The 18,467-nt window shown below is 42.2% G+C and overlaps 1 protein-coding gene and 1 long non-coding RNA gene across 3 annotated transcripts; one reads left to right on the top strand and one right to left on the bottom strand.

Annotated features, from left to right (window-relative positions):
* Positions 1-336: 336 nt before the first annotated feature.
* pcif1 (phosphorylated CTD interacting factor 1) lies at positions 337-18,258 on the top strand. 2 transcript variants are annotated; one of them, XM_077013938.1, is made up of 16 exons: positions 337-436; positions 1,494-1,636; positions 1,874-1,998; positions 2,488-2,625; positions 2,744-2,883; positions 2,998-3,152; positions 10,520-10,667; positions 10,785-10,868; positions 10,973-11,072; positions 11,154-11,316; positions 12,583-12,758; positions 13,075-13,161; positions 13,243-13,427; positions 13,517-13,610; positions 13,872-14,047; positions 15,405-18,258. In XM_077013938.1, exons 2-16 carry the CDS (start codon positions 1,513-1,515, stop codon positions 15,685-15,687), a joined length of 2,178 nt encoding a protein of 725 aa, XP_076870053.1. In that variant the 5' UTR covers positions 337-436; positions 1,494-1,512; the 3' UTR covers positions 15,688-18,258. The 2 variants fall into 2 exon arrangements, with proteins under 2 accessions (XP_076870053.1, XP_076870054.1); XM_077013939.1 differs by lacking the exon at positions 337-436 and adding an exon at positions 524-1,098.
* LOC143521266 (uncharacterized) lies at positions 3,373-15,484 on the bottom strand. Its single transcript, XR_013132709.1, has 2 exons — positions 15,358-15,484; positions 3,373-6,518 (listed from the first exon to the last, which is right to left on the bottom strand). It is a non-coding gene; the product is annotated as an uncharacterized LOC143521266 (long non-coding RNA).
* Positions 18,259-18,467: the final 209 nt, after the last annotated feature.

Raw genomic sequence — 18,467 nt, 5'->3', positions numbered from 1 at the left:
TAGCATGCAACATTGTAAATCAGAAAATCAAGTTTTATTTCATCCCAAACATCTCAAGCATTCGGATGGTTAGTTGGCTAGCTGGTAGCTAGCTGGTTCCTTGTGATGTCCAAAAAAACATAGTAAGCTAACTAGTGTAAACATGTCTGATTTGAGACGCCTTACACCAGCAATAAGGTCACAATTTGTAATGAAGTCGTACTCAAAAAGGCGAGCTATGTTCAAAACCACACATCGCTCCCGTTTTGACCTTCTGCAAATGGCCACGCTCCACCGACAAGTAGCTGACTTCAAGACAACTAAGTTAGCGCATGCGCATTACCCGGGTCCGAGTGCCCGATACAAGATGGCGGAGTCGGTGGGGAGGGAGAGGCGGAGGCGGGTCCGGATTGAATAGAGCCAAGCCTATACTGGGCTCCTAGCAAACCTCACCAAGGTAAGGGATTTAGCTATTTAAAAGGAGCGTCGCAGCAACGGACATGCGGCGGAACATACAGGGCGCAATATTTTTTGCCTAAACTTTGCATGTCTGCGTAATGCACGGAAAAAACCAACAATATTTCGCGCAGGGAGCGCAGTGGCTCGGGCTGGAGAGCGAGCGCCATCTTGTCTGGTGTTTCCCCCCCGATCCAAAGTGCGCGCCTAAAATCGTGTCGGTAACGGACGAGGACCGAGCGGGCTTAAAACTCGCACTTCCCCCCCATTTAAGCACACGTACCGACGCCCGAACCCACTCTTGTCAATTTCACGGGTCACTCGTCCCCGGTGGTCCCGCGTCCGTTGACATTTTACCTCTTTTTCCACGTATCCCCCGTCCCGGGGCTCGCCGACGCCGCCGTCGCCTTTGTCGTGCATGGCGCGGCTACGCGGCTCTTTCCCCTCCTCCTCCGTGTTTGTTTTCGGGCGGCTCGATCCGGGGTGGGCGGTGTAGCCGGCGCATGCGTGCCCTTCCGAGCGCTCATTTGCGCTCTTTAACGGCGTTTTTTTTTTAAAACGGTGAACATAATCGTCCGTGTGAGGATGAATCAATCATGCGCCGTCCACACGCCTCATTTGACGGGTGCAGCCGCGACCCCGAACCGCGGAGGGAGCCGCCGGGTACGAATCGCTCTTATAAACCCCCATTAGCTCCCGAGCTAGCGGGGCTAATGACGGACCGCCGCCACTTCTGTGGACGTGAAGTTGTGGGGCTGGATGAGGTTAATGTTAATGGGACCGTTTTATACACAAAAGCATTAAAACTTGAGTAAAAACATCTCATGTTGAAGTCTGGAACAGTGTCGCGGTGTAGTAGTACAGTAGCTGCGGTATTTGGCTGCTTGTGCTGCCGAGCTGGACCAGCGAGTGGCTCCCCGGTCCATGAATGAAGCGTTTTGGCGCCTCACTGGAGTGTCAACATTAAACAAACGAGAAGTTCGTCTTCTGTTGGTGCTCAAAATGCCATAATCTTGTATGAAAGGCGGATTTGGGATTTTTTTTCTTTTCTTTTAAAGACAGGACAGATGAGGAGCCATGACGAGTGAAAACGTGAGAACAGTGAAGGGAGATGCGGGAATGGTGATGTCGCCCACCGGCTCCTCTTCACAGGGCTCCCCCTTAACACCCTCCACTAGTAAACCAGTTCAAGAGCTGCCAGGTGTGCAAATATTCCCATGCATAACATGGACCTTGTGCATTTTATCACACTCTCTTATGCACACCTAAACATTTAGTAATAATAATAAAGAATCTAAGTATTTAGTTTGCCTGAAAAGTTTGTCATTTTGTTGTATTGTGCCACAGTACATCATCATGTTATACAGTCCTCTAAAACTGAATGTGATCCAGTAGTGTGAAGGAGAAGTCAAACACTTTTGAAAAATTATTCTTTCAGATGAACTGATTCAGGCTGGATGGGCAAAATGTTGGAGCAAGAGAGAGAATCGCCCGTATTACTTCAACCGTTTCACCAACCAGTCCCTGTGGGAGATGCCAGTCCTGGGCCAGCATGATGTCATTGTGAGTGCAAAGTGAAATATTTGAAACAAGCCACACTGAGATTAGACAAGTAATTAATATAACTGGGTGAGACTTTGACGCCCGTTTAGAAATGGTCGAATGGGCTGTAGAGATCTTGTAGGTGTTATTTTTCTCCTTCTTTGTCAGCATGTCGGAGCTCTGCTTCAGAGCTGATTGATTTGGCCTCTGGTGCTGTTTCAGTCTGATCGTCTGGTGCTGTTTCAGTCTGATCGTCTGGTGCTGTTTCAGTCTGATCGTCTGGTGCTGTTTCAGTCTGATCGTCTGGTGCTGTTTCAGTCTGATCGTCTGGTGCTGTTTCAGTCTGATCGTCTGGTGCTGTTTCAGTCTGATCGTCTGGTGCTGTTTCAGTCTGATCGTCTGGTGCGGTTTCAGTCTGATCGTCTGGTGCGGTTTCAGTCTGATCGTCTGGTGCGGTTTCAGTCTGATCGTCTGGTGCGGTTTCAGTCTGATCCTCTGGTCCTTTTTCAGTCTGATCCTCTGGGCCTGAATGCAGCTCCTGCCTCAGGTGAGGGAGCAAGCGATGGCAATTTGGGCAATGGCCAGCGCAAGAGGCGTCCCTCAGAGGAGGCCTCTCAAGGGGCCACTAACAGCTTCAAGAGGCCCAAGGTCAGACCCCCCAACCCCATTTTATCATTTTCCTAATGGATTTATTGTGCAAATGGTTCAGTTCTTGTAAATGTGTCAAAATAATCTTTTAAGGTCTTTGGATTTCTGTCATCTGCAGGTTGAGATTCCTGTAACTCCAACTACCCCCACAATCCCTATATCGCCAAGCACGCCCGGAGCAAAGCCGTGGAACTCCAGCACGGAAGACAAACAAGGTCAACCCACCACCCCTGCGCCCGCTCCTTACCGGCCTTCTGTGTGAGTGCACTCCTTCAGCCCGGCACACGGCCCTTGCCCTGGCCACGCCTCTGGGCGGGGCTTCCCGCTGCGCTCGTGTCAGCGCCGCCCCCCCGGCATGCCTTTATTTTACAGTGTCTACTGGGACCTGGATGTTCAGACCAATGCCGTGATCAAAGAGCGCACAACGTTCGACTACCTCCCTCCCCACCCAGAGATTGAGCTGCTGCGTGCCCAGCTCACCACCAAGCTCCGACAGCACTACCACGAGCTGTGCTCCCAGCGTGAGGGTGAGTATGTGCACGCCACCCCCCCGAGTACGGCCCCTGGCCCCTACAGTGTCGACACAAGTCACCGGCCCCCACACAGCTGCTGAAAGGAATACCTCAGCTGATGATGTGACCTAAATTTGCATTACCTTGCTGATTTTTAGAATAGGTTTTGTAATAAATCTGAGTTAAAAGTGGATACAAATGTCTGAGCGGCATGTATGATGCCTCACTCAATCAATCAATCAATCAATCAAATTTTATTTATATAGCGCTTTTTACAACAGTTGTTGTCACAAAGCAGCTTTACAAGTGCCGAGTCCTAGCCCCCAGTGAGCAAGCCAAAGGCGACAGTGGCAAGGAAAAACTCCCTAGTTTTTTGCATGAGGAAGAAACCTTGAGAGGAACCAAGACTCAGGGGGGGAGCCCATCCTCCTCTGGCCGACACCGGTCACCATGACAACAACAAAAATATAGACAGAATGTAGACAGAATGTAAAAGATGCAATAATGTCCATTTAGACCGAAAAAGATGTAATAATGTCCATCATGGTGTAGGCATCCGGTTAGGCAGGAGGTGGCCGGCCAGGATGGATCGCTTGTCTCTCCTCATCTCATTATTCCTCAAGCAGGCGGGCAGCCATGTGGAGAAATGAAACAGGGAAAATTAGCTCTGTATGAGGACATATACAGGACAGGTAAAATTATAAACATTTCTGGAGTGTGGCAGCAACTCCGGCACTAAGTTAAATTATTACAGCCTAGCTAAAAAGGCAGAACCAGAAGGTAACATAGGCTTGGGGGCATTCTGAGACAATGGCATCCGTCCACTGCACCGTCAACAAACTTGAGTGACCACGAGCAGTGACAGGATGACAGCACCAGCACCCCAGTCTACCATAAAACCCTTCGTCTATGAACCCCTGGATCTGTACCTTTATCTAAGGGGGATATTAATTATCAAACGCTAGACTAAATAAGTGGGTTTTCAACCTAGATTTAAAGATTGTGACTGTGTCAGAGTCCGGGACACATTTAGGAAGATTATTCCAAAGCTGGGGGGCCTTATAAGAAAAGGCTCTTCCCCCTGCTTTTACCTTGTTAATTTGTGGAACTAATAACAGACCAGCACCCTGTGATCTTAGTTGACGTGGGGGTTCATAGTAGGAAATAAGTTCCTGGAGGTATTCAGGAGCAAGCCCGTGTAGTACTTTATATGCTAATAATAGAATTTTAAAATCAATACGAAATTTAACTGGGAGCCAATGCAGGGCTGATAGGACTGGTCTAATATGCTGAAATTTTCTAGTTCTGGTCAGAACTCTAGCTGCGGCATTTTGAACTACTTGAAGTTTATTTAGATTCGTATTTGAACATCCTGACAGTAGTGAATTGCAGTAGTCTAGTCTAGAGCTAACAAAGGCGTGCACCAATTTTTCTGCATCATCCTGTGATAATGCATTTCTTAATTTGGCAATGTTGCGGAGATGTAGAAAAGCTATCCTAGTAGTATTATCTATATATTTATCAAATGATAGGTCGGAGTCGAGTATGACGCCTAGGTTTTTGGCTACTGTGCCAGGTGTAATGGGATAGTCTGCAAGATTAAGCATTAAATTTGGAATTTTCTGTCTTGCGGCCTTAGGGCCCACAAGGAGAACTTCTGTTTTGTCCTCATTTAATTGTAGGAAGTTTAGAGACATCCAGCATTTAATATCTCTTACACAGGCCTCAATTTTTCCTAAACCGAGTTTGTCATCGGGTTTGGCTGATATGTAAAGTTGAGTGTCATCCGCATAGCAGTGAAAATTGACACCATGTTTGTTTATAACTGTGCCCAATGGTAGCATATATAATGTAAATAATAGTGGTCCTAAGATGGAGCCTTGCGGGACCCCATATTTAACCATTGTACGTTTGGATGAAATATTATTGAGCTCTACAAACTGATAGCGATTTGTTAAGCAAGACTGAAACCATGAAAGGGCTGTGCCTGAGACTCCAACCCAGCGTTCTAACCTTTCTAGCAAGATCCTATGATCAATTGTGTCGAAAGCTGCACTAAGATCAAGAAGCACTAACAGTGATACATAGCCTTGATCTGATGCAAGGAGGAGATCATTTGTTACTTTAACTAATGCTGTTTCAGTACTGTGATGGGGCCTAAAACCAGATTGGAACTTTTCAAATGTGTTATTCCTATGCAGATATAGGCATAATTGCTGGGCAACAGCTTTTTCTATGATCTTAGATATAAATGATGTGTTTGAAATGGGTCTATAATTAGATAGCACAGTCGGATCAAGATTTGGTTTCTTGATCAGAGGTTTAATAACTGCTAATTTACATGATTTGGGCATGTGACCTATTGTAATGGATGAGTTAACTATAGTTAGAAGAGGTTCAGTTATAGCTGGTAATACCTCTTTTAATAACTTTGAGGGAACTGAGTCTAATGTGCAGGTAGTACAATTTAAGGAAGAAATTATTTTCTCTAATTCTGATTTTGGGAGTGGATGAAAAGCATCAAGTTTTTCTCCCGGTATGTAATTTAAATCAATATCAACCAAACCAGATGACATACCAGTTGTATTGCTAATAAAGGGTTTTATATTTTGTCTAATATTCTCTATTTTATTATCAAAGAAATCTATAAATACATTACTAGTGAGGTTTACTGGAATCTGAGGTTCTGTGCCTGCTTGATTTTTTGTAAGTTTAGAAATAGTATTAAAAAGAAATCTAGGATTGTTTTTATTTTTCTCTATCAGTGAGGCTAAGTATGCTGAGCGTGCTTTAGTGAGTGCCCGTTTGTAGTCAATAATGCTATCCTTCCAGGCACAGTGGAATACTTCCAATTTAGTAGATCGCCATTTCCGCTCTAATTTACGTGCTATTTGTTTTAAGTTTCTAGTTTGGTCGGTGTACCATGGGGCGAGCTTTTTGGATCACTATAGTTTATAAGAAGTCTCTGATCTGAAACCACCCTCTACTACCCTCTATCTGTGTCCCAACCTCTACTAAACATGTGCATTCACGTATGAGCTTCACCTTCAAAAGTACTTCTGCTCTTTTGAAACCTTTTTATATCCTCTCTCTGTTCATTGTTTGGTAAACTAGGTTTAACAAGGTGGGGTTGGGAAGTAACCTTTTTTTTTTCGGTTTTTGTTTGCACGTGTGGAGCAAGATTTGAAGGTGTCAATAGTGAGAAGGAAAGCTCTGACCTCAATTTTCAAACCAGTAATGGAAATATTGAGAGAATGTCATCGTTAGTCCCGCCTCACCCCTTCATGCACCAGTCTGATGGGCTCGGCAGAGTATTCGTCAGCTCAGCCCCCTTCCCCAACATCTTCTCTTCTGATTAGAACCTCACACCTGGAATCACTCCTGTCACACACCGGATCAGAGGTGTGATTTCGTGGCTTAGAGTATGTAAGGCACAAAAAGGGCCCAGTGTGCCTTCATCAGGTCTGTAACATTGACCATAGCTACTGACATGGCTCTTGCCTTCTGTATTTTGGAAAGATATTGCAATAAGTAACAAGCGTTTCGATGCAGTGCACTGATCGAGTTGCAGTGCAACTAGCCTTAACGTTGTTGTGCCTAAAAAACATTTAGTGTGTAGACAGTATTAGCTTGGTAATTCCTATGATCCACTCGAGTTCATGATGATTTTGTATTTGAATGTGGATGGATTTTGGTTCACATTTTACCAACCCACAGTGCTAAGAAAACCATAAAAGAGGCACATTCATGAGATGAAAAGGAGTAGTGATTTCAAAAGCCAGGTCACCATCAAGGGTGACTACATATATCTGTCTCTGCTTTTTTAAAGAGTAGCTTTTAGTTTTTTAAATATATTTTTAAACCAGTGCTTTACTACAATAACTGCTTTCCAACATTACTAAATGTTCATTTTATAGCTTCATCATTAGCTGTTGCTAACTGAGAAGCTTGATAATTGCTTGGTTTTAGTTCTTTGATTCCACTATGTAACACAAGTTTTGTTCCCAACTTTTTAATGTTATATTCCAATTGCTTATGTCGAAAACAAATTAAAAATTGCTTCCATTCATCATAAACTTCGCCTTTGTGACCACAGCAACTAAAATTATTAATTTATTATAGAACAGACGATTTTCATTTATACAAATTTACACCGATTACCAAAAACTGTTCAGAAGTTTTCAGAGATTTACGACTATACTACAAATCAGTTTCACAAATCAATCCCCAAATATAGTCGCCCATCATGTTCTCTTGTCCTTGGTAACGGCGTTCAAAGTTCATAATGTCCTGGTGGAAGCATTCGCCTTGCTCCTCTGAATAAGCTCCCACGTTCTCTTTGAACTTATCAAGATGAGCATTAAGGATGTGGATTTTGAGTGACATCCTGCAGCCCATTGCAGCATAGTTCTTTATCAGAGTCTGAACCAGTTGTACAGTTTTCATCTTTATGATTGCCTAGGAAGCCGTGAACCACTGCGACAAAACTGTTGCAAGCCGCTCTCTCCTTCCTATTCAGCTTCTTGGGAAATTCACTGCACTCTATGATCTTCTTGATTTGTTGTCCGACGAAGACACCAGCTTTGATCTTTGCTTGAGACAGCTTAGGGAAAAGATCTTGAAGGTAATTGAAAGCTCTCGACTCCTTATCTAGAGCCCTGATAAATTGTTTTATGAGCCCCAACTTGATGTGTAGCGGTGGCATCAGCACCTTGCGTGGGTCCACCAGTGGCTCCCACTTTACATTGTTCTTCCATGCAGTATCAAAGTACAAGAGTGTACTGAGGATTCACCAGAGCAAGATTGATCACACGGTAGCAGAGTAACACACATTATGTACATTTGAAAGTAGTGGTCCTTCCTAAGCTCCTCCTGTAATGGGTGTGGGGTGAAGTGTGAATATTGTCGTTATCAGAATCTGAATAGATATTGAATTCACACCTGTCTGTCTAGGTCAATTCCGCTTTGTCTGTGATTACTGTTGCCCACTTACTATGCAATCCCAATCAATTAGATCATGTCTCTCAGGAAGGGCTATAGTGACCCTATATAACTATATATATATATATATATATATATATATATATATATATATATATATATATATATAACTACAATTCTGTACAGTCCCAGAAAGTTCTAGATAATTCTGGACAGTTCTAGAAACTTCTTGATAGTTCTCACAATTCCAGAAGCTTCTTAAGTATCTTGAAATATGGCGAATATCCTTAAAAATAGATCATTTTAAAAATATTGTGCTGACCACAAAAGCAAGGTTTACAGGGAATAATAACGTTTTTCTATTCATTTAGGATACAAACAATCAGGAAAACACACTTAACTGGGAACAAAAAATGTTTGAAAATTGTTACATACATTTAAGTTCAAAATCTACACAAAGTTGTTCTTTAGTGCTCTAGTAAGTGTAGGAACCTGTAGGGACCAGGGAATATAGGAGCACAACGTCATTTCCAAGGATTTGTATAAATGCCAAATAAAAAAAATAGAATACAAAAAAAGTAATCTAAAGGCAAAATGAGTGTCAAACTCATTTTCACCGCGGGCCACATCGGCATAATCGTTATCCACGCAGGGCCATATGTAACTTATAAATGTACCTACTCCTTAATGTTAAATAACTCTGAATTTATTACTTATTCAAGTTACAAATTACAGATATATTTGCGTAAATGTAAAAAAAATGTTTGCTTGTTGCTGTTATTATAACATAAATCCTTTAAATTTGTTAGGTTATGAAACCCATATTACTCCATCAATCAACGATCAAACTATCCAAGTAAATAAAGAAAAATTGATCAAATATATCACATTTACTTTGTTCAAAACTTGAAATATCAAATTACTGTGAAAATAGTGATTGTGCTTCAAAAATGCTCCCTCTGAAAAAGACTTAAGCGTGGCGATTTATTCTGCCGTTTTGTTTGTGGTTGTGAACACATTCTGTTGCGATCGCAGTTTGCTTTTTAATTCTTTGGCAATTTGTTGTTTGTCTTGATGGCTATTTTTGGCATACTTAGCTCCGCGTTTGGTCGCAAAATGCTGACATATATTGTACTCTGACAACCATCACCGCTTCATACCCATTTTTCTCCTTGAAGCGCAAACATCGCATTCCCACCTTTCTTGAAACAACCTTCTATCTGCACCGATGTTTCTCTTCCTGGATATTTTGGGATCATTATTTGTATTTCCCAATTACACTTATTGGGAAAATTGCATCGATATGGAAACACTGCAGTGTCGAGATGCTGTCACTTCGCGGCTAACATAATTGTGGGAAATGTAGTTTTTGCTCACTTTTATTTATTCATTTATTTATTTTTGACAATTTGGCTCTCGCGGGCCACATAAAATTACGCGGCGGGCCACATTTGGCCCGGGGGCCTTGAGTTTGAGACCTGTGCATTGGATGTTTCTGAGAAGGTGGTGATTTTTTTCCCCTTTTGAAGGGAAAGGTGAATTAATAGATGAAGAGAGGTGATGAATAGATTTTCCCTTTTGACTGTATTGAAATCTAGTGAGATGTTTGTCGTCACCAAAGTTTTTCGCTGTTATAACCTATAACAATCATTATTAATTAAAAAAGGTTTTTTAACAGTTAACCTGTCCTTTAATACCATTATTCTTTGTATCATTGCAGGAACTTTGGTCAATATTATTTTTACAACATGACATCAACATTATTGTACTATATTAAAAAAAATCTGAAAGAAATTACCCTAACAAGGACATGCCCTCAAACGCCTCTGTGACTATTCGCAAAAGTCTTACCCTTCATACCATATAGGCATGTTGATTATACTGACAATGCACACCACATGACTTACAGTAAAAAAAATCCTGAAAACATCATGAAAGTGCTGTACTAGAGGATTCAAGATGTTCTGGGCAAAGGAGCAATATTGTAGTGGTGTCTCTGGGGCCGATAACCAGGATGGGGTCTTTCTCCCACCTGCTGTGATGGCAGGCCTTAGTTTCTCTGCTTTATTTCTGGTTGTAGCCCTGAATAAGAAAACGTCCAGCCTGCTCCATGCAGTTTTCTCTTCATCAAGGTAACTGTGTTTTGAGTTGAATTATTATTATTAGAGTACTGCTGGTATAGCATTAGTACTGCCTGCTCAGCCTCGAGACAAGTCTCCAAATCCCTCCCTGCCATCATTTCAGGATGTGGGTAAGCTGTAGAAATGGTCAGAGGTGGAATGGAACGTTGAGTTATTCCGAAGATGCTGGTTAAAGGCAAATGTGTTGGGTGGGTGCAACAGCTGGCGTTCTAGAAGTTCCAGGGCGTTCTAGAGGGTTGTGGTTGCAGCTGCGGGGCTGAGGCCGTGCTTCCCTGCTGAAGGTGTCTATCTGATCCGCAGGCATAGAGCCACCCAGGGAGTCGTTCAACCGCTGGTTGCTGGAGAGGAAGGTGATTGACAAAGGAGTGGACCCCCTACTGCCCAGCGAGTGCGACCCCATCATCTCGCCCTCCATGTTCCGAGAGGTCATGAACGACATCCCCATCAGGTAGCCAGCCTGCCCCAATGCCGCCGACAGCAGCCTCCGTTGCGCGTGTGAGATCTTTTATTTTTTTCAGGCCTTCGAGAACGAAACACTCATCACTCTCTCTTCTGGATTTGTTAGGCTCTCACGCATTAAATACAAGGAGGAGGCAAGAAAGCTTTTATTCAAATACGCAGAAGCAGCCAAGAAAATGATTGATTCCAGGTGATCATTCCCACGTGACGTGTGTCTGTTGGTAATTGAATGTTGATTGTTATGCTGGTGGTGAAATGAGCTTTGGGTTAAAAGACGCACACTTGTGTGAACAGAAACGCCACCCCTGACAGTCGAAAGGTCGTGAAGTGGAATGTTGAAGACACGATGAACTGGTTGCGGAGGGACCACTCGGCCAGTAAAGAAGACTACATGGTATTTTCCTCACCAAACACACACACGCCAGACCGTTTGGCCGTGCCACCCCAGACACTGACACTCTTGGGGTTTCGGCAGGACCGTCTGGAACACCTGCGCAAGCAGTGCGGTCCTCACGTCACCGCCGTGGCCAAGGACTCTGTGGAGGGGATCTGCTCGAAGATCTACCACATCTCCACCGAGTATGTGCGGCGAATCCGCCAGACCCACCTCAACCTGCTGAAAGAGTGTAACATCACAGGTAACGCCAGACTGTGGAGAAGCGTAACGGACTGCTCGCACCACTAGTGCCATCAACCAACATTTATTTTACATCTAAGTCACGCTTGAAATTGAGTAAATGTAATAAGAGTATGTAACTATATAATATAATAAATATAATAATTTCAGCCATGATTTTGAATCCATGGAACCTGTATTTAAGATGAGTCTGCCTATATCCTGAGCTTGTCATTTCAGCACGATGGAATTATGAACTACTCCTTAGAGCAGACATGTTTAAGATGCTGGTACTAGATACTTTAGGTACTCGTAGGACTGCGGCACGCTTTAAAATTCAAAATCCTCACTGCTGTCCTTGAGAGTAGGGATGCACCGAAAATTCGGCCACCGAAAATTTTCAGCCGAAATGGCTTAAATTTGCATTTTCGGTTTTCGGCCGAAATACTTTCATCACCGAAACAACACGGCCGAAACAGTGTGCTGTGATGACGCAAGCAAAAATCGCCACCTGCACGCGCTTATTTGGATAAAGCTAGCAAAAAAATTTTCCAGTGATGGCGCCAAGGCAAAAGGACATTACACCAAAAATTATGGAACTCGTTGCCTTAGACGATCAGCCGTTCTCTGTCGTAGGGATTTCGTAGGCGTAATAGAGCACATTGAGCCCCGTTATGTTTTGCCGAGCAGACGACATTTCTCAGAAGTGTGTTTACCTGAGCTGTTTAATGTTGTTGCAACTCGCGTCACGTTTTTATGAGAGAATTTATATTTATCTTTCAGGCCAGTCAGTTATAATTAAATTTAACTCGTATAAAATACATATATTTATCCTCTCAGATAAAAACGGTCTGCAAGCGAGTTTAATTTAATTAGTGGTCGGCCGTTGTCAGCGGTATCGCTGTTAACGGCCCACCACTAATTTTACTTTATAATATGCATTACTGTAATGTCAGTGCTAAATAAATATTTTCAAATCAAATTTTGTAGTTGATTTATTCTTTGAATAGCAATGCCTTGATTTTAATGAGGTTAGCCATAAATCCAATGTTACTAATAATTGGCGTAATGTATTTCGGTGTTTCGGTTTTCGGCTTTCGGCCTTGGTTTCCTCATTTTCGGTTTTCGGTTTCGGCTAAGAATTTTCATTTCGGTGCATCCCTACTTGAGAGTGTAGCACAATCATTTTCTTAAACCCACTTCACAAGTGCATCACCACCAACAGAAGCCATTTCCCACAAACACTCCTCCTCTTCACTGTGTCTTCCTGACTCTCCTCCTGTTGTAGTGGAAGGAGCAGAGAGCCCCGAGGTCCAGGACCGGTTGGTGTATTGCTACCCGGTGCGACTGTCCATCGCGTCCCCGCCCCAGCCGCGAGTCGAACTGCACTTTGAGAATGACATGGCCTGTCTACGTTATAAAGGCGAAATGGTTAAAGTCAACCGCGGCCACTTCAATAAACTGGTAGGATTCTCAGAGAGTCCAAGAGTCTTAATGAACTGATATATAATCTTATCATAGACTCAAGTCAAGCTGGTGGATGGGCTTTGTGAATAATTTATATGAATGAATGAATTGTTCAATTTATATAGCGCCTTTCAGAATACCCAAGACGCCTTACAATTTTAACACAAGTACAAGTCACACACACACACACTGGTGAGAAGCGACAGCTTCGATGTGTATATGTGTCCGTGTATTTATATGCAAGTTTCAACCCTATCTGAATCTATTTAAATGGTAACAAAAATATCGCTTTTTCCTTTTATCCTATCAACAGGAGCTGCTGTATCGATACAGCTGTATTGACGATCCAAGATTTGAGAAATTCCTGTCACGTGTGTGGTGCCTTATAAAAAGATACCAGGTAAACAGGTTTGTTTCAAGATCAGGTTTATCTTTCACCTGCCCATGTTCTGTTGACCTTATCTCACTTTATATTTCGTAGGTCATGTTTGGATCGGGTGTGAATGAGGGGACTGGCCTACAGGGGGCGCTGCCTGTACCAGTGTTTGAAGCCCTCAACAAGCAGTTTGGAGTGAGCTTTGAGTGCTTTGCCTCACCCCTCAATTGCTACTTCAAGCAGTTCTGCTCTGCCTTTCCTGAGGTTGACGGTTTCTTTGGCTCTCGAGGGTATGTTTGTAAAAGCCTTCAGTCGTTTCATAACGGGAGACACTGTCCGTCTGAGTGTTAATGGCTAATGTCTGTAACTGCTCTCTCAGGCCATTTCTGAGCTTCTCCCCCGTCAGCGGCTCGTTTGAAGCCAACCCTCCGTTCTGTGAGGAACTCATGGATGCCATGGTCACGCATTTTGAAGTGAGTGGGAACTTTTTCAACTTTTTAATGACATTATGGATCGCCTCAGTCATTTGTTTTGCATGTTCACTTTTACATAAAGCAAAAAACATTTAATTGTGTGCCGCTACATTTTTCTCTCTCTCTCTCTCTCTCTCTCTCTCTCTCTCTCTCTCTCTCTCTCTCTCTCTCTCTCTCCTCTCTACGTCTCTCTCTCTCTCTCTCTCTCTCTCTCTCTCTCTCTCTACGTCTCTCTCTCTACCTCTACGTCTCTTCTTCCAGGAGCTTCTAGAGCACTCCAGCGAGCCTTTGTCCTTCATCATCTTCGTCCCGGAGTGGCGTGACCCCCCGACCCCGGCCCTGACGCGGATGGAGGCCAGCCGGTTCCGCAGACACCAGATGACAGTGCCCGCCTTCGAACACGAGTACCGTAGTGGCTCTCAGCATATCTGCAAAAGGTCTGCCTCCCCCCAGAGCACCTAGTGGTTCATTTTTTTTAATTATTATTACAATAGATATAATTTCTCAGTCACGTCCTACTTGTTTACTCACAAACGCATGGTTCTGTTGACCAACATGTAATGGTCCGACAGGTCCTGTTCAGGTCCCTCTGTAAAACAAATGGGGTGGGGGGGGGGGGGGTAGTCTCTCCTGAGCGCTGTAAATATATGACTGCAGATCAGATCAGTCCAGCTATAACAAGTCAGGAGCAGACAGTCGTTTCTGGCCAACACTGTGTTTTTGTGCATCATTTTACCTGTTTACTGGACAGGGAGCAGTCAAATGCTGTATAGTCCCATTACCCTCACGGTGTTTCGTTCTCAGCGTAAATACATTCAGCTAATGGGAATACCACAAGATTCAGAATGGGGAGGATAGCTTCCTCAATATATATTAGTTAAGCATAATTTGCTCCTCTTTGCTAAGCAAATGTGCTCGTTCAGCATGAAAGAAACACGTGAGGTAAGTCGATTAGACAGAAAAGCAAGCAAGAAAGAAAGAAAAATTTGCCACCTCATTACTCCAAGCTGGCAAGTTTTCTGCTCTATTCAACACATGATGCAGCAGGACTGAGAACCATAGGAACCCTGAAATGAGTCAAGACTCTTCACACCTCCAAGTTGTGAACCTTGCGTTTAATTAGGCACTTTGTTTCTGCCTTAACCTGCTGAGGACGAACAATACATTATCTGATCATCATAATATCAGAGCAGGACTCGTATCATCTAAGATGAGCATGTTCTAGTATAGACAAGAAGAAAATAAACTATTTGAGTTATGAGAATTTACCTAACAAAACAATCTAGCCTATACAAACTTTTCTTCCTCAATATGCAAATTGAGGGCATGTCCTTGTTAAGGTAATTTCTTTCAGAGTGGCTGCCAAAGTTATTAAAACACTGAAAAAATGAAACCCTTGCTACTTTGTAAAGGGGGAGGGAGTCTGGCTATATCATTACATAAATGTGTATCTCCATTCCGTGCAGAGATTGTTTGAACAATTAATAAATAAAATTACTACGGGTTGTAAAGGTGAGCTAAGGAGAAATCTAAACTCATTTTTATTTGAATAATGTAGTAAACTAGTTATTTGTTATATTTTGGCGTTGAGGTTTTTGAATATGGCTGCTGATTGATTAAAATGGTATTTGACAGTTTGGTGTTCAAATTTTATTTGAGAAGTACTGACAGTACCATTTATTGTTCACTGAAGTCTAAATTCATATGCAGCTCGAGTTCAACAAAGCGTTATCTCATTGTGACAAACCTTGACTTGACTGTCCCTCTGTTGTGTGGATTCCCGTCCTGCTTCAGAGAGGAGATGTACTACAAAGCCATCCATGGAACAGCGGTCCTCTTCCTGCAGAACAACGCGGGCTTCGCCAAGTGGGAGCCCACTAGCGAGAGGATCCAGGAGCTCCTGGCTGCCTATAAGGTCTCCGGGCGTGCGCTCTCCTCCCCTGGGCCCTCCTCAACAGGGGCTGCTGACAGAGACTTCAAACCAGGTCAAGAGCGCTCGGCGAGCTTGGACACCCCGGGAGGCCGAGACAACGGCAGTCCCGTGGACAAGACCACACCAGAAACGGCAAATGTTTAAAAGTGTCTGTGTGCGTGTCTGTGTCTGTGGGCGTACGTGTGGGCGTGTGTGTGTGTGTGTGTGTGTGGCTTTGAGACAGGGCTGTCAAGCTGAAATTGACTGTGTGCTAAGCTGGTCTGTGAGAGAGAAAGAGGGAGGGGGGAGGAGGGAGGGAGGGAGAGAGCATCATAATGATTTACTTTTCTCTGCCTCAACTATTTAAAGAGTTATTCTAGGTTTTTGTTAATGTTTTTGAGTGTTTTTTTTATATATATTAATGTAGTGATTGTTTCATCACTAATTACGTTTTGCTGTTGTTGCCATTGTCATCTGGTGAGACGTGTTCATTCTAGTCAAGTCCTTATTCTATGGCCTTTTTAACTTTGTGCTTTGCTTCCTGGCAGAGCCGTCTGTCAGGTTGAGAACCAGAACTTCAGGCTGGAGTGAAATATCTCCCAGAGTTCCATTCTAGAATTGTGCATTCATGTTTTTGATTATTTCTTTTCTTCCTACGACAACAGAAAGGTGGAACAGAAAGTAGGCAGCTATGTTTATAAGCCTTTAAGACGATAAATATTACACTGTAGTTGTAGGCCTTGTACATAGTTATTACCCGTGCAAGATCCAGCTCGCTTTGAGCTCCCTTGTGCTATGGATGCTCTTCAAGATGCCCTTGCGATCTCCAGTGATCCCTTTCTAGAACAAAGCATTGAAGATGGCAGGAAAGAGAAAACTGCAGTAGAGGTCTGTTATGAACTGGTTCTTACGATGGAAAAGGTTTCATGTTTATAAATTGGTTTCTACTAGTCATTGTTTCACTCATTTTATATTTGTTTGCAAGGTATGCACAGAGGATATGTCTGATTGGCAATGTTCACTTGGCTGTAAGAAGTTAGTTTACTGTTTTGTTTGCTGTTTTGTATCTTCTTGGAGTTGTATAGTGTATGTTTGCTATAGCTTTAGCAGAGCTTTCCTCCTTTGGCCATAACATCTTGACAAAGAAGACCAAATAGGCCAAAATCAGAAAAAAGTGCAAAATGTTCAGTTACACATGCCCTGCGATTAATTGAAACAATTGAGAGTTTGCCGCAGTTTCAGATTTGCCAGTGCACAACGTAATTTGCTTCAACTTTCTGATTTCTTGCTCATTTTTGGATGGGGCTACCTCTCATTTACGAAACTTACAAGCACAAGCAATAGCTAAGCCTAGAAAAGGAAGACTCAAGTGATTTGATATTGCACGTAAGCAATAGTTGATCCTGTCATGTTTTTGAATTGGTTCCTAATTTAACCTTGGAAAATTAGAATGCGAAAAGGATTCTGAAAGCAAAGTGCTAAATTATTATTTTTGGTTCCACTTCCACGATGTTACAAATATGCGTTTGTTCGTTTACACCAGAACGAGATTAAATCTGATCACTGGGCAGCATATTGAATGTAAATTAACAAAGAAAAACAGAAAAGAACTTCATCCTAAATCTTACTCTCACCCAATGTTCTCGTTAAATTTTATATTTACTGTTAGAATTGGCTTTGTTTGTTACAATTAGTAACACACTAATGTGGTTGAGTTTTCGTGTCCTAATGCTTTTATGTAGTATCATATTCTGTCTTGTATATCCTCACCTCCCTTGTGTATATAGCGGTCCTATTTTTATCTCTGTCTTTTTTAAGCAATGAATTACAATGACAAAGTTAAAGGGTTGGGAGACCGCCCATGTCTTCATGCTGTTATAGTTGTACAGCATTCTGGTGGTTAGGTTCAGAACGTAGTCTTGTCATAGTTAACCTCTGACTCCCTGAAAATAATTTATCTTCCCCTTTTCGTTTGAGCATTTAACACCAGATGGATTTTTCATTCCGGGGGTGTGTATTGTCACCAGCAAAACTGTAGATATTGTACAGAAAAGCATTATGAAGTATGATTTTTATTTTTTTTGCTACAGTTGTAGTAAGCGCTTTTGGGGGGGAAAAAAGTATTGTACATTTCTGTCTTCATGCTTTTTATTTGTTTTAATTTGACATTTTTAAACAAATCTGTTTATGAATTATACAATTTATAAAATAGAAGTCATTTTAAACTAAACCAAAGTGATAAAAGAGGAGAAATGTATCTAGTATGTAAAAGGTAGAACTGTAAGGACAGTAATGCATAGTGTAACCAGCAAAACGACTCATTATTTTTGTAATTCTTTGTTTTAATTTTCTTGTGTGATCTGTTCTTCAAATTCAGAAATAATTATACGTAGAGAGCGTCATTATTGCATTAGCCGGTAGGCTTTGTCGTGTAAGTCCTTTTATGGATGGTTCTGCATATATTTCTGTCTTTATCATTATTGATTTTAATCTGTAAGGTCACGGCAATTAAATTTATTTTTATGTTTTTGGGATCTGAAGCACCATGAATGTTTCCCCACTAATTTTGATATCTTGATGGACAAAGGTGGAATGAATGTAAATAATGATTGTGCTCAAATCATTAGTTTCCTCTTCCTGTATATTATCAGTGTTGTGACATTTCTCATCTTTTGAATCAATATGAAGATTACATCTGGGTCAGTTTTGCTCTCAGTAAACTATATTGAAACCATATACCTACTAGTTGTGCATTTTTACCTCCATACAACACATTGTATGAAATACAAACAGAAACAGTAAAGTGGCACGCTTACATTATTGTGGCACGCTTTAATTTGATTAGGCCAAATGCCCTTACTATGAAATTTACTGTCTATTCAAAATCGTATAATCCTTGCAAGTAATCTATCTAACGTTGTTCTTCCAAATAACCTAGTTATTAC

Source organism: Brachyhypopomus gauderio, chromosome 8, assembly GCF_052324685.1.
Source record: "Brachyhypopomus gauderio isolate BG-103 chromosome 8, BGAUD_0.2, whole genome shotgun sequence".
In the NCBI taxonomy this organism is placed as follows: domain Eukaryota; kingdom Metazoa; phylum Chordata; class Actinopteri; order Gymnotiformes; family Hypopomidae; genus Brachyhypopomus; species Brachyhypopomus gauderio.
The sequence above is the reverse complement of the archived record's forward strand: the minus strand, read 5'-3'. Positions and strand labels throughout refer to the sequence as shown.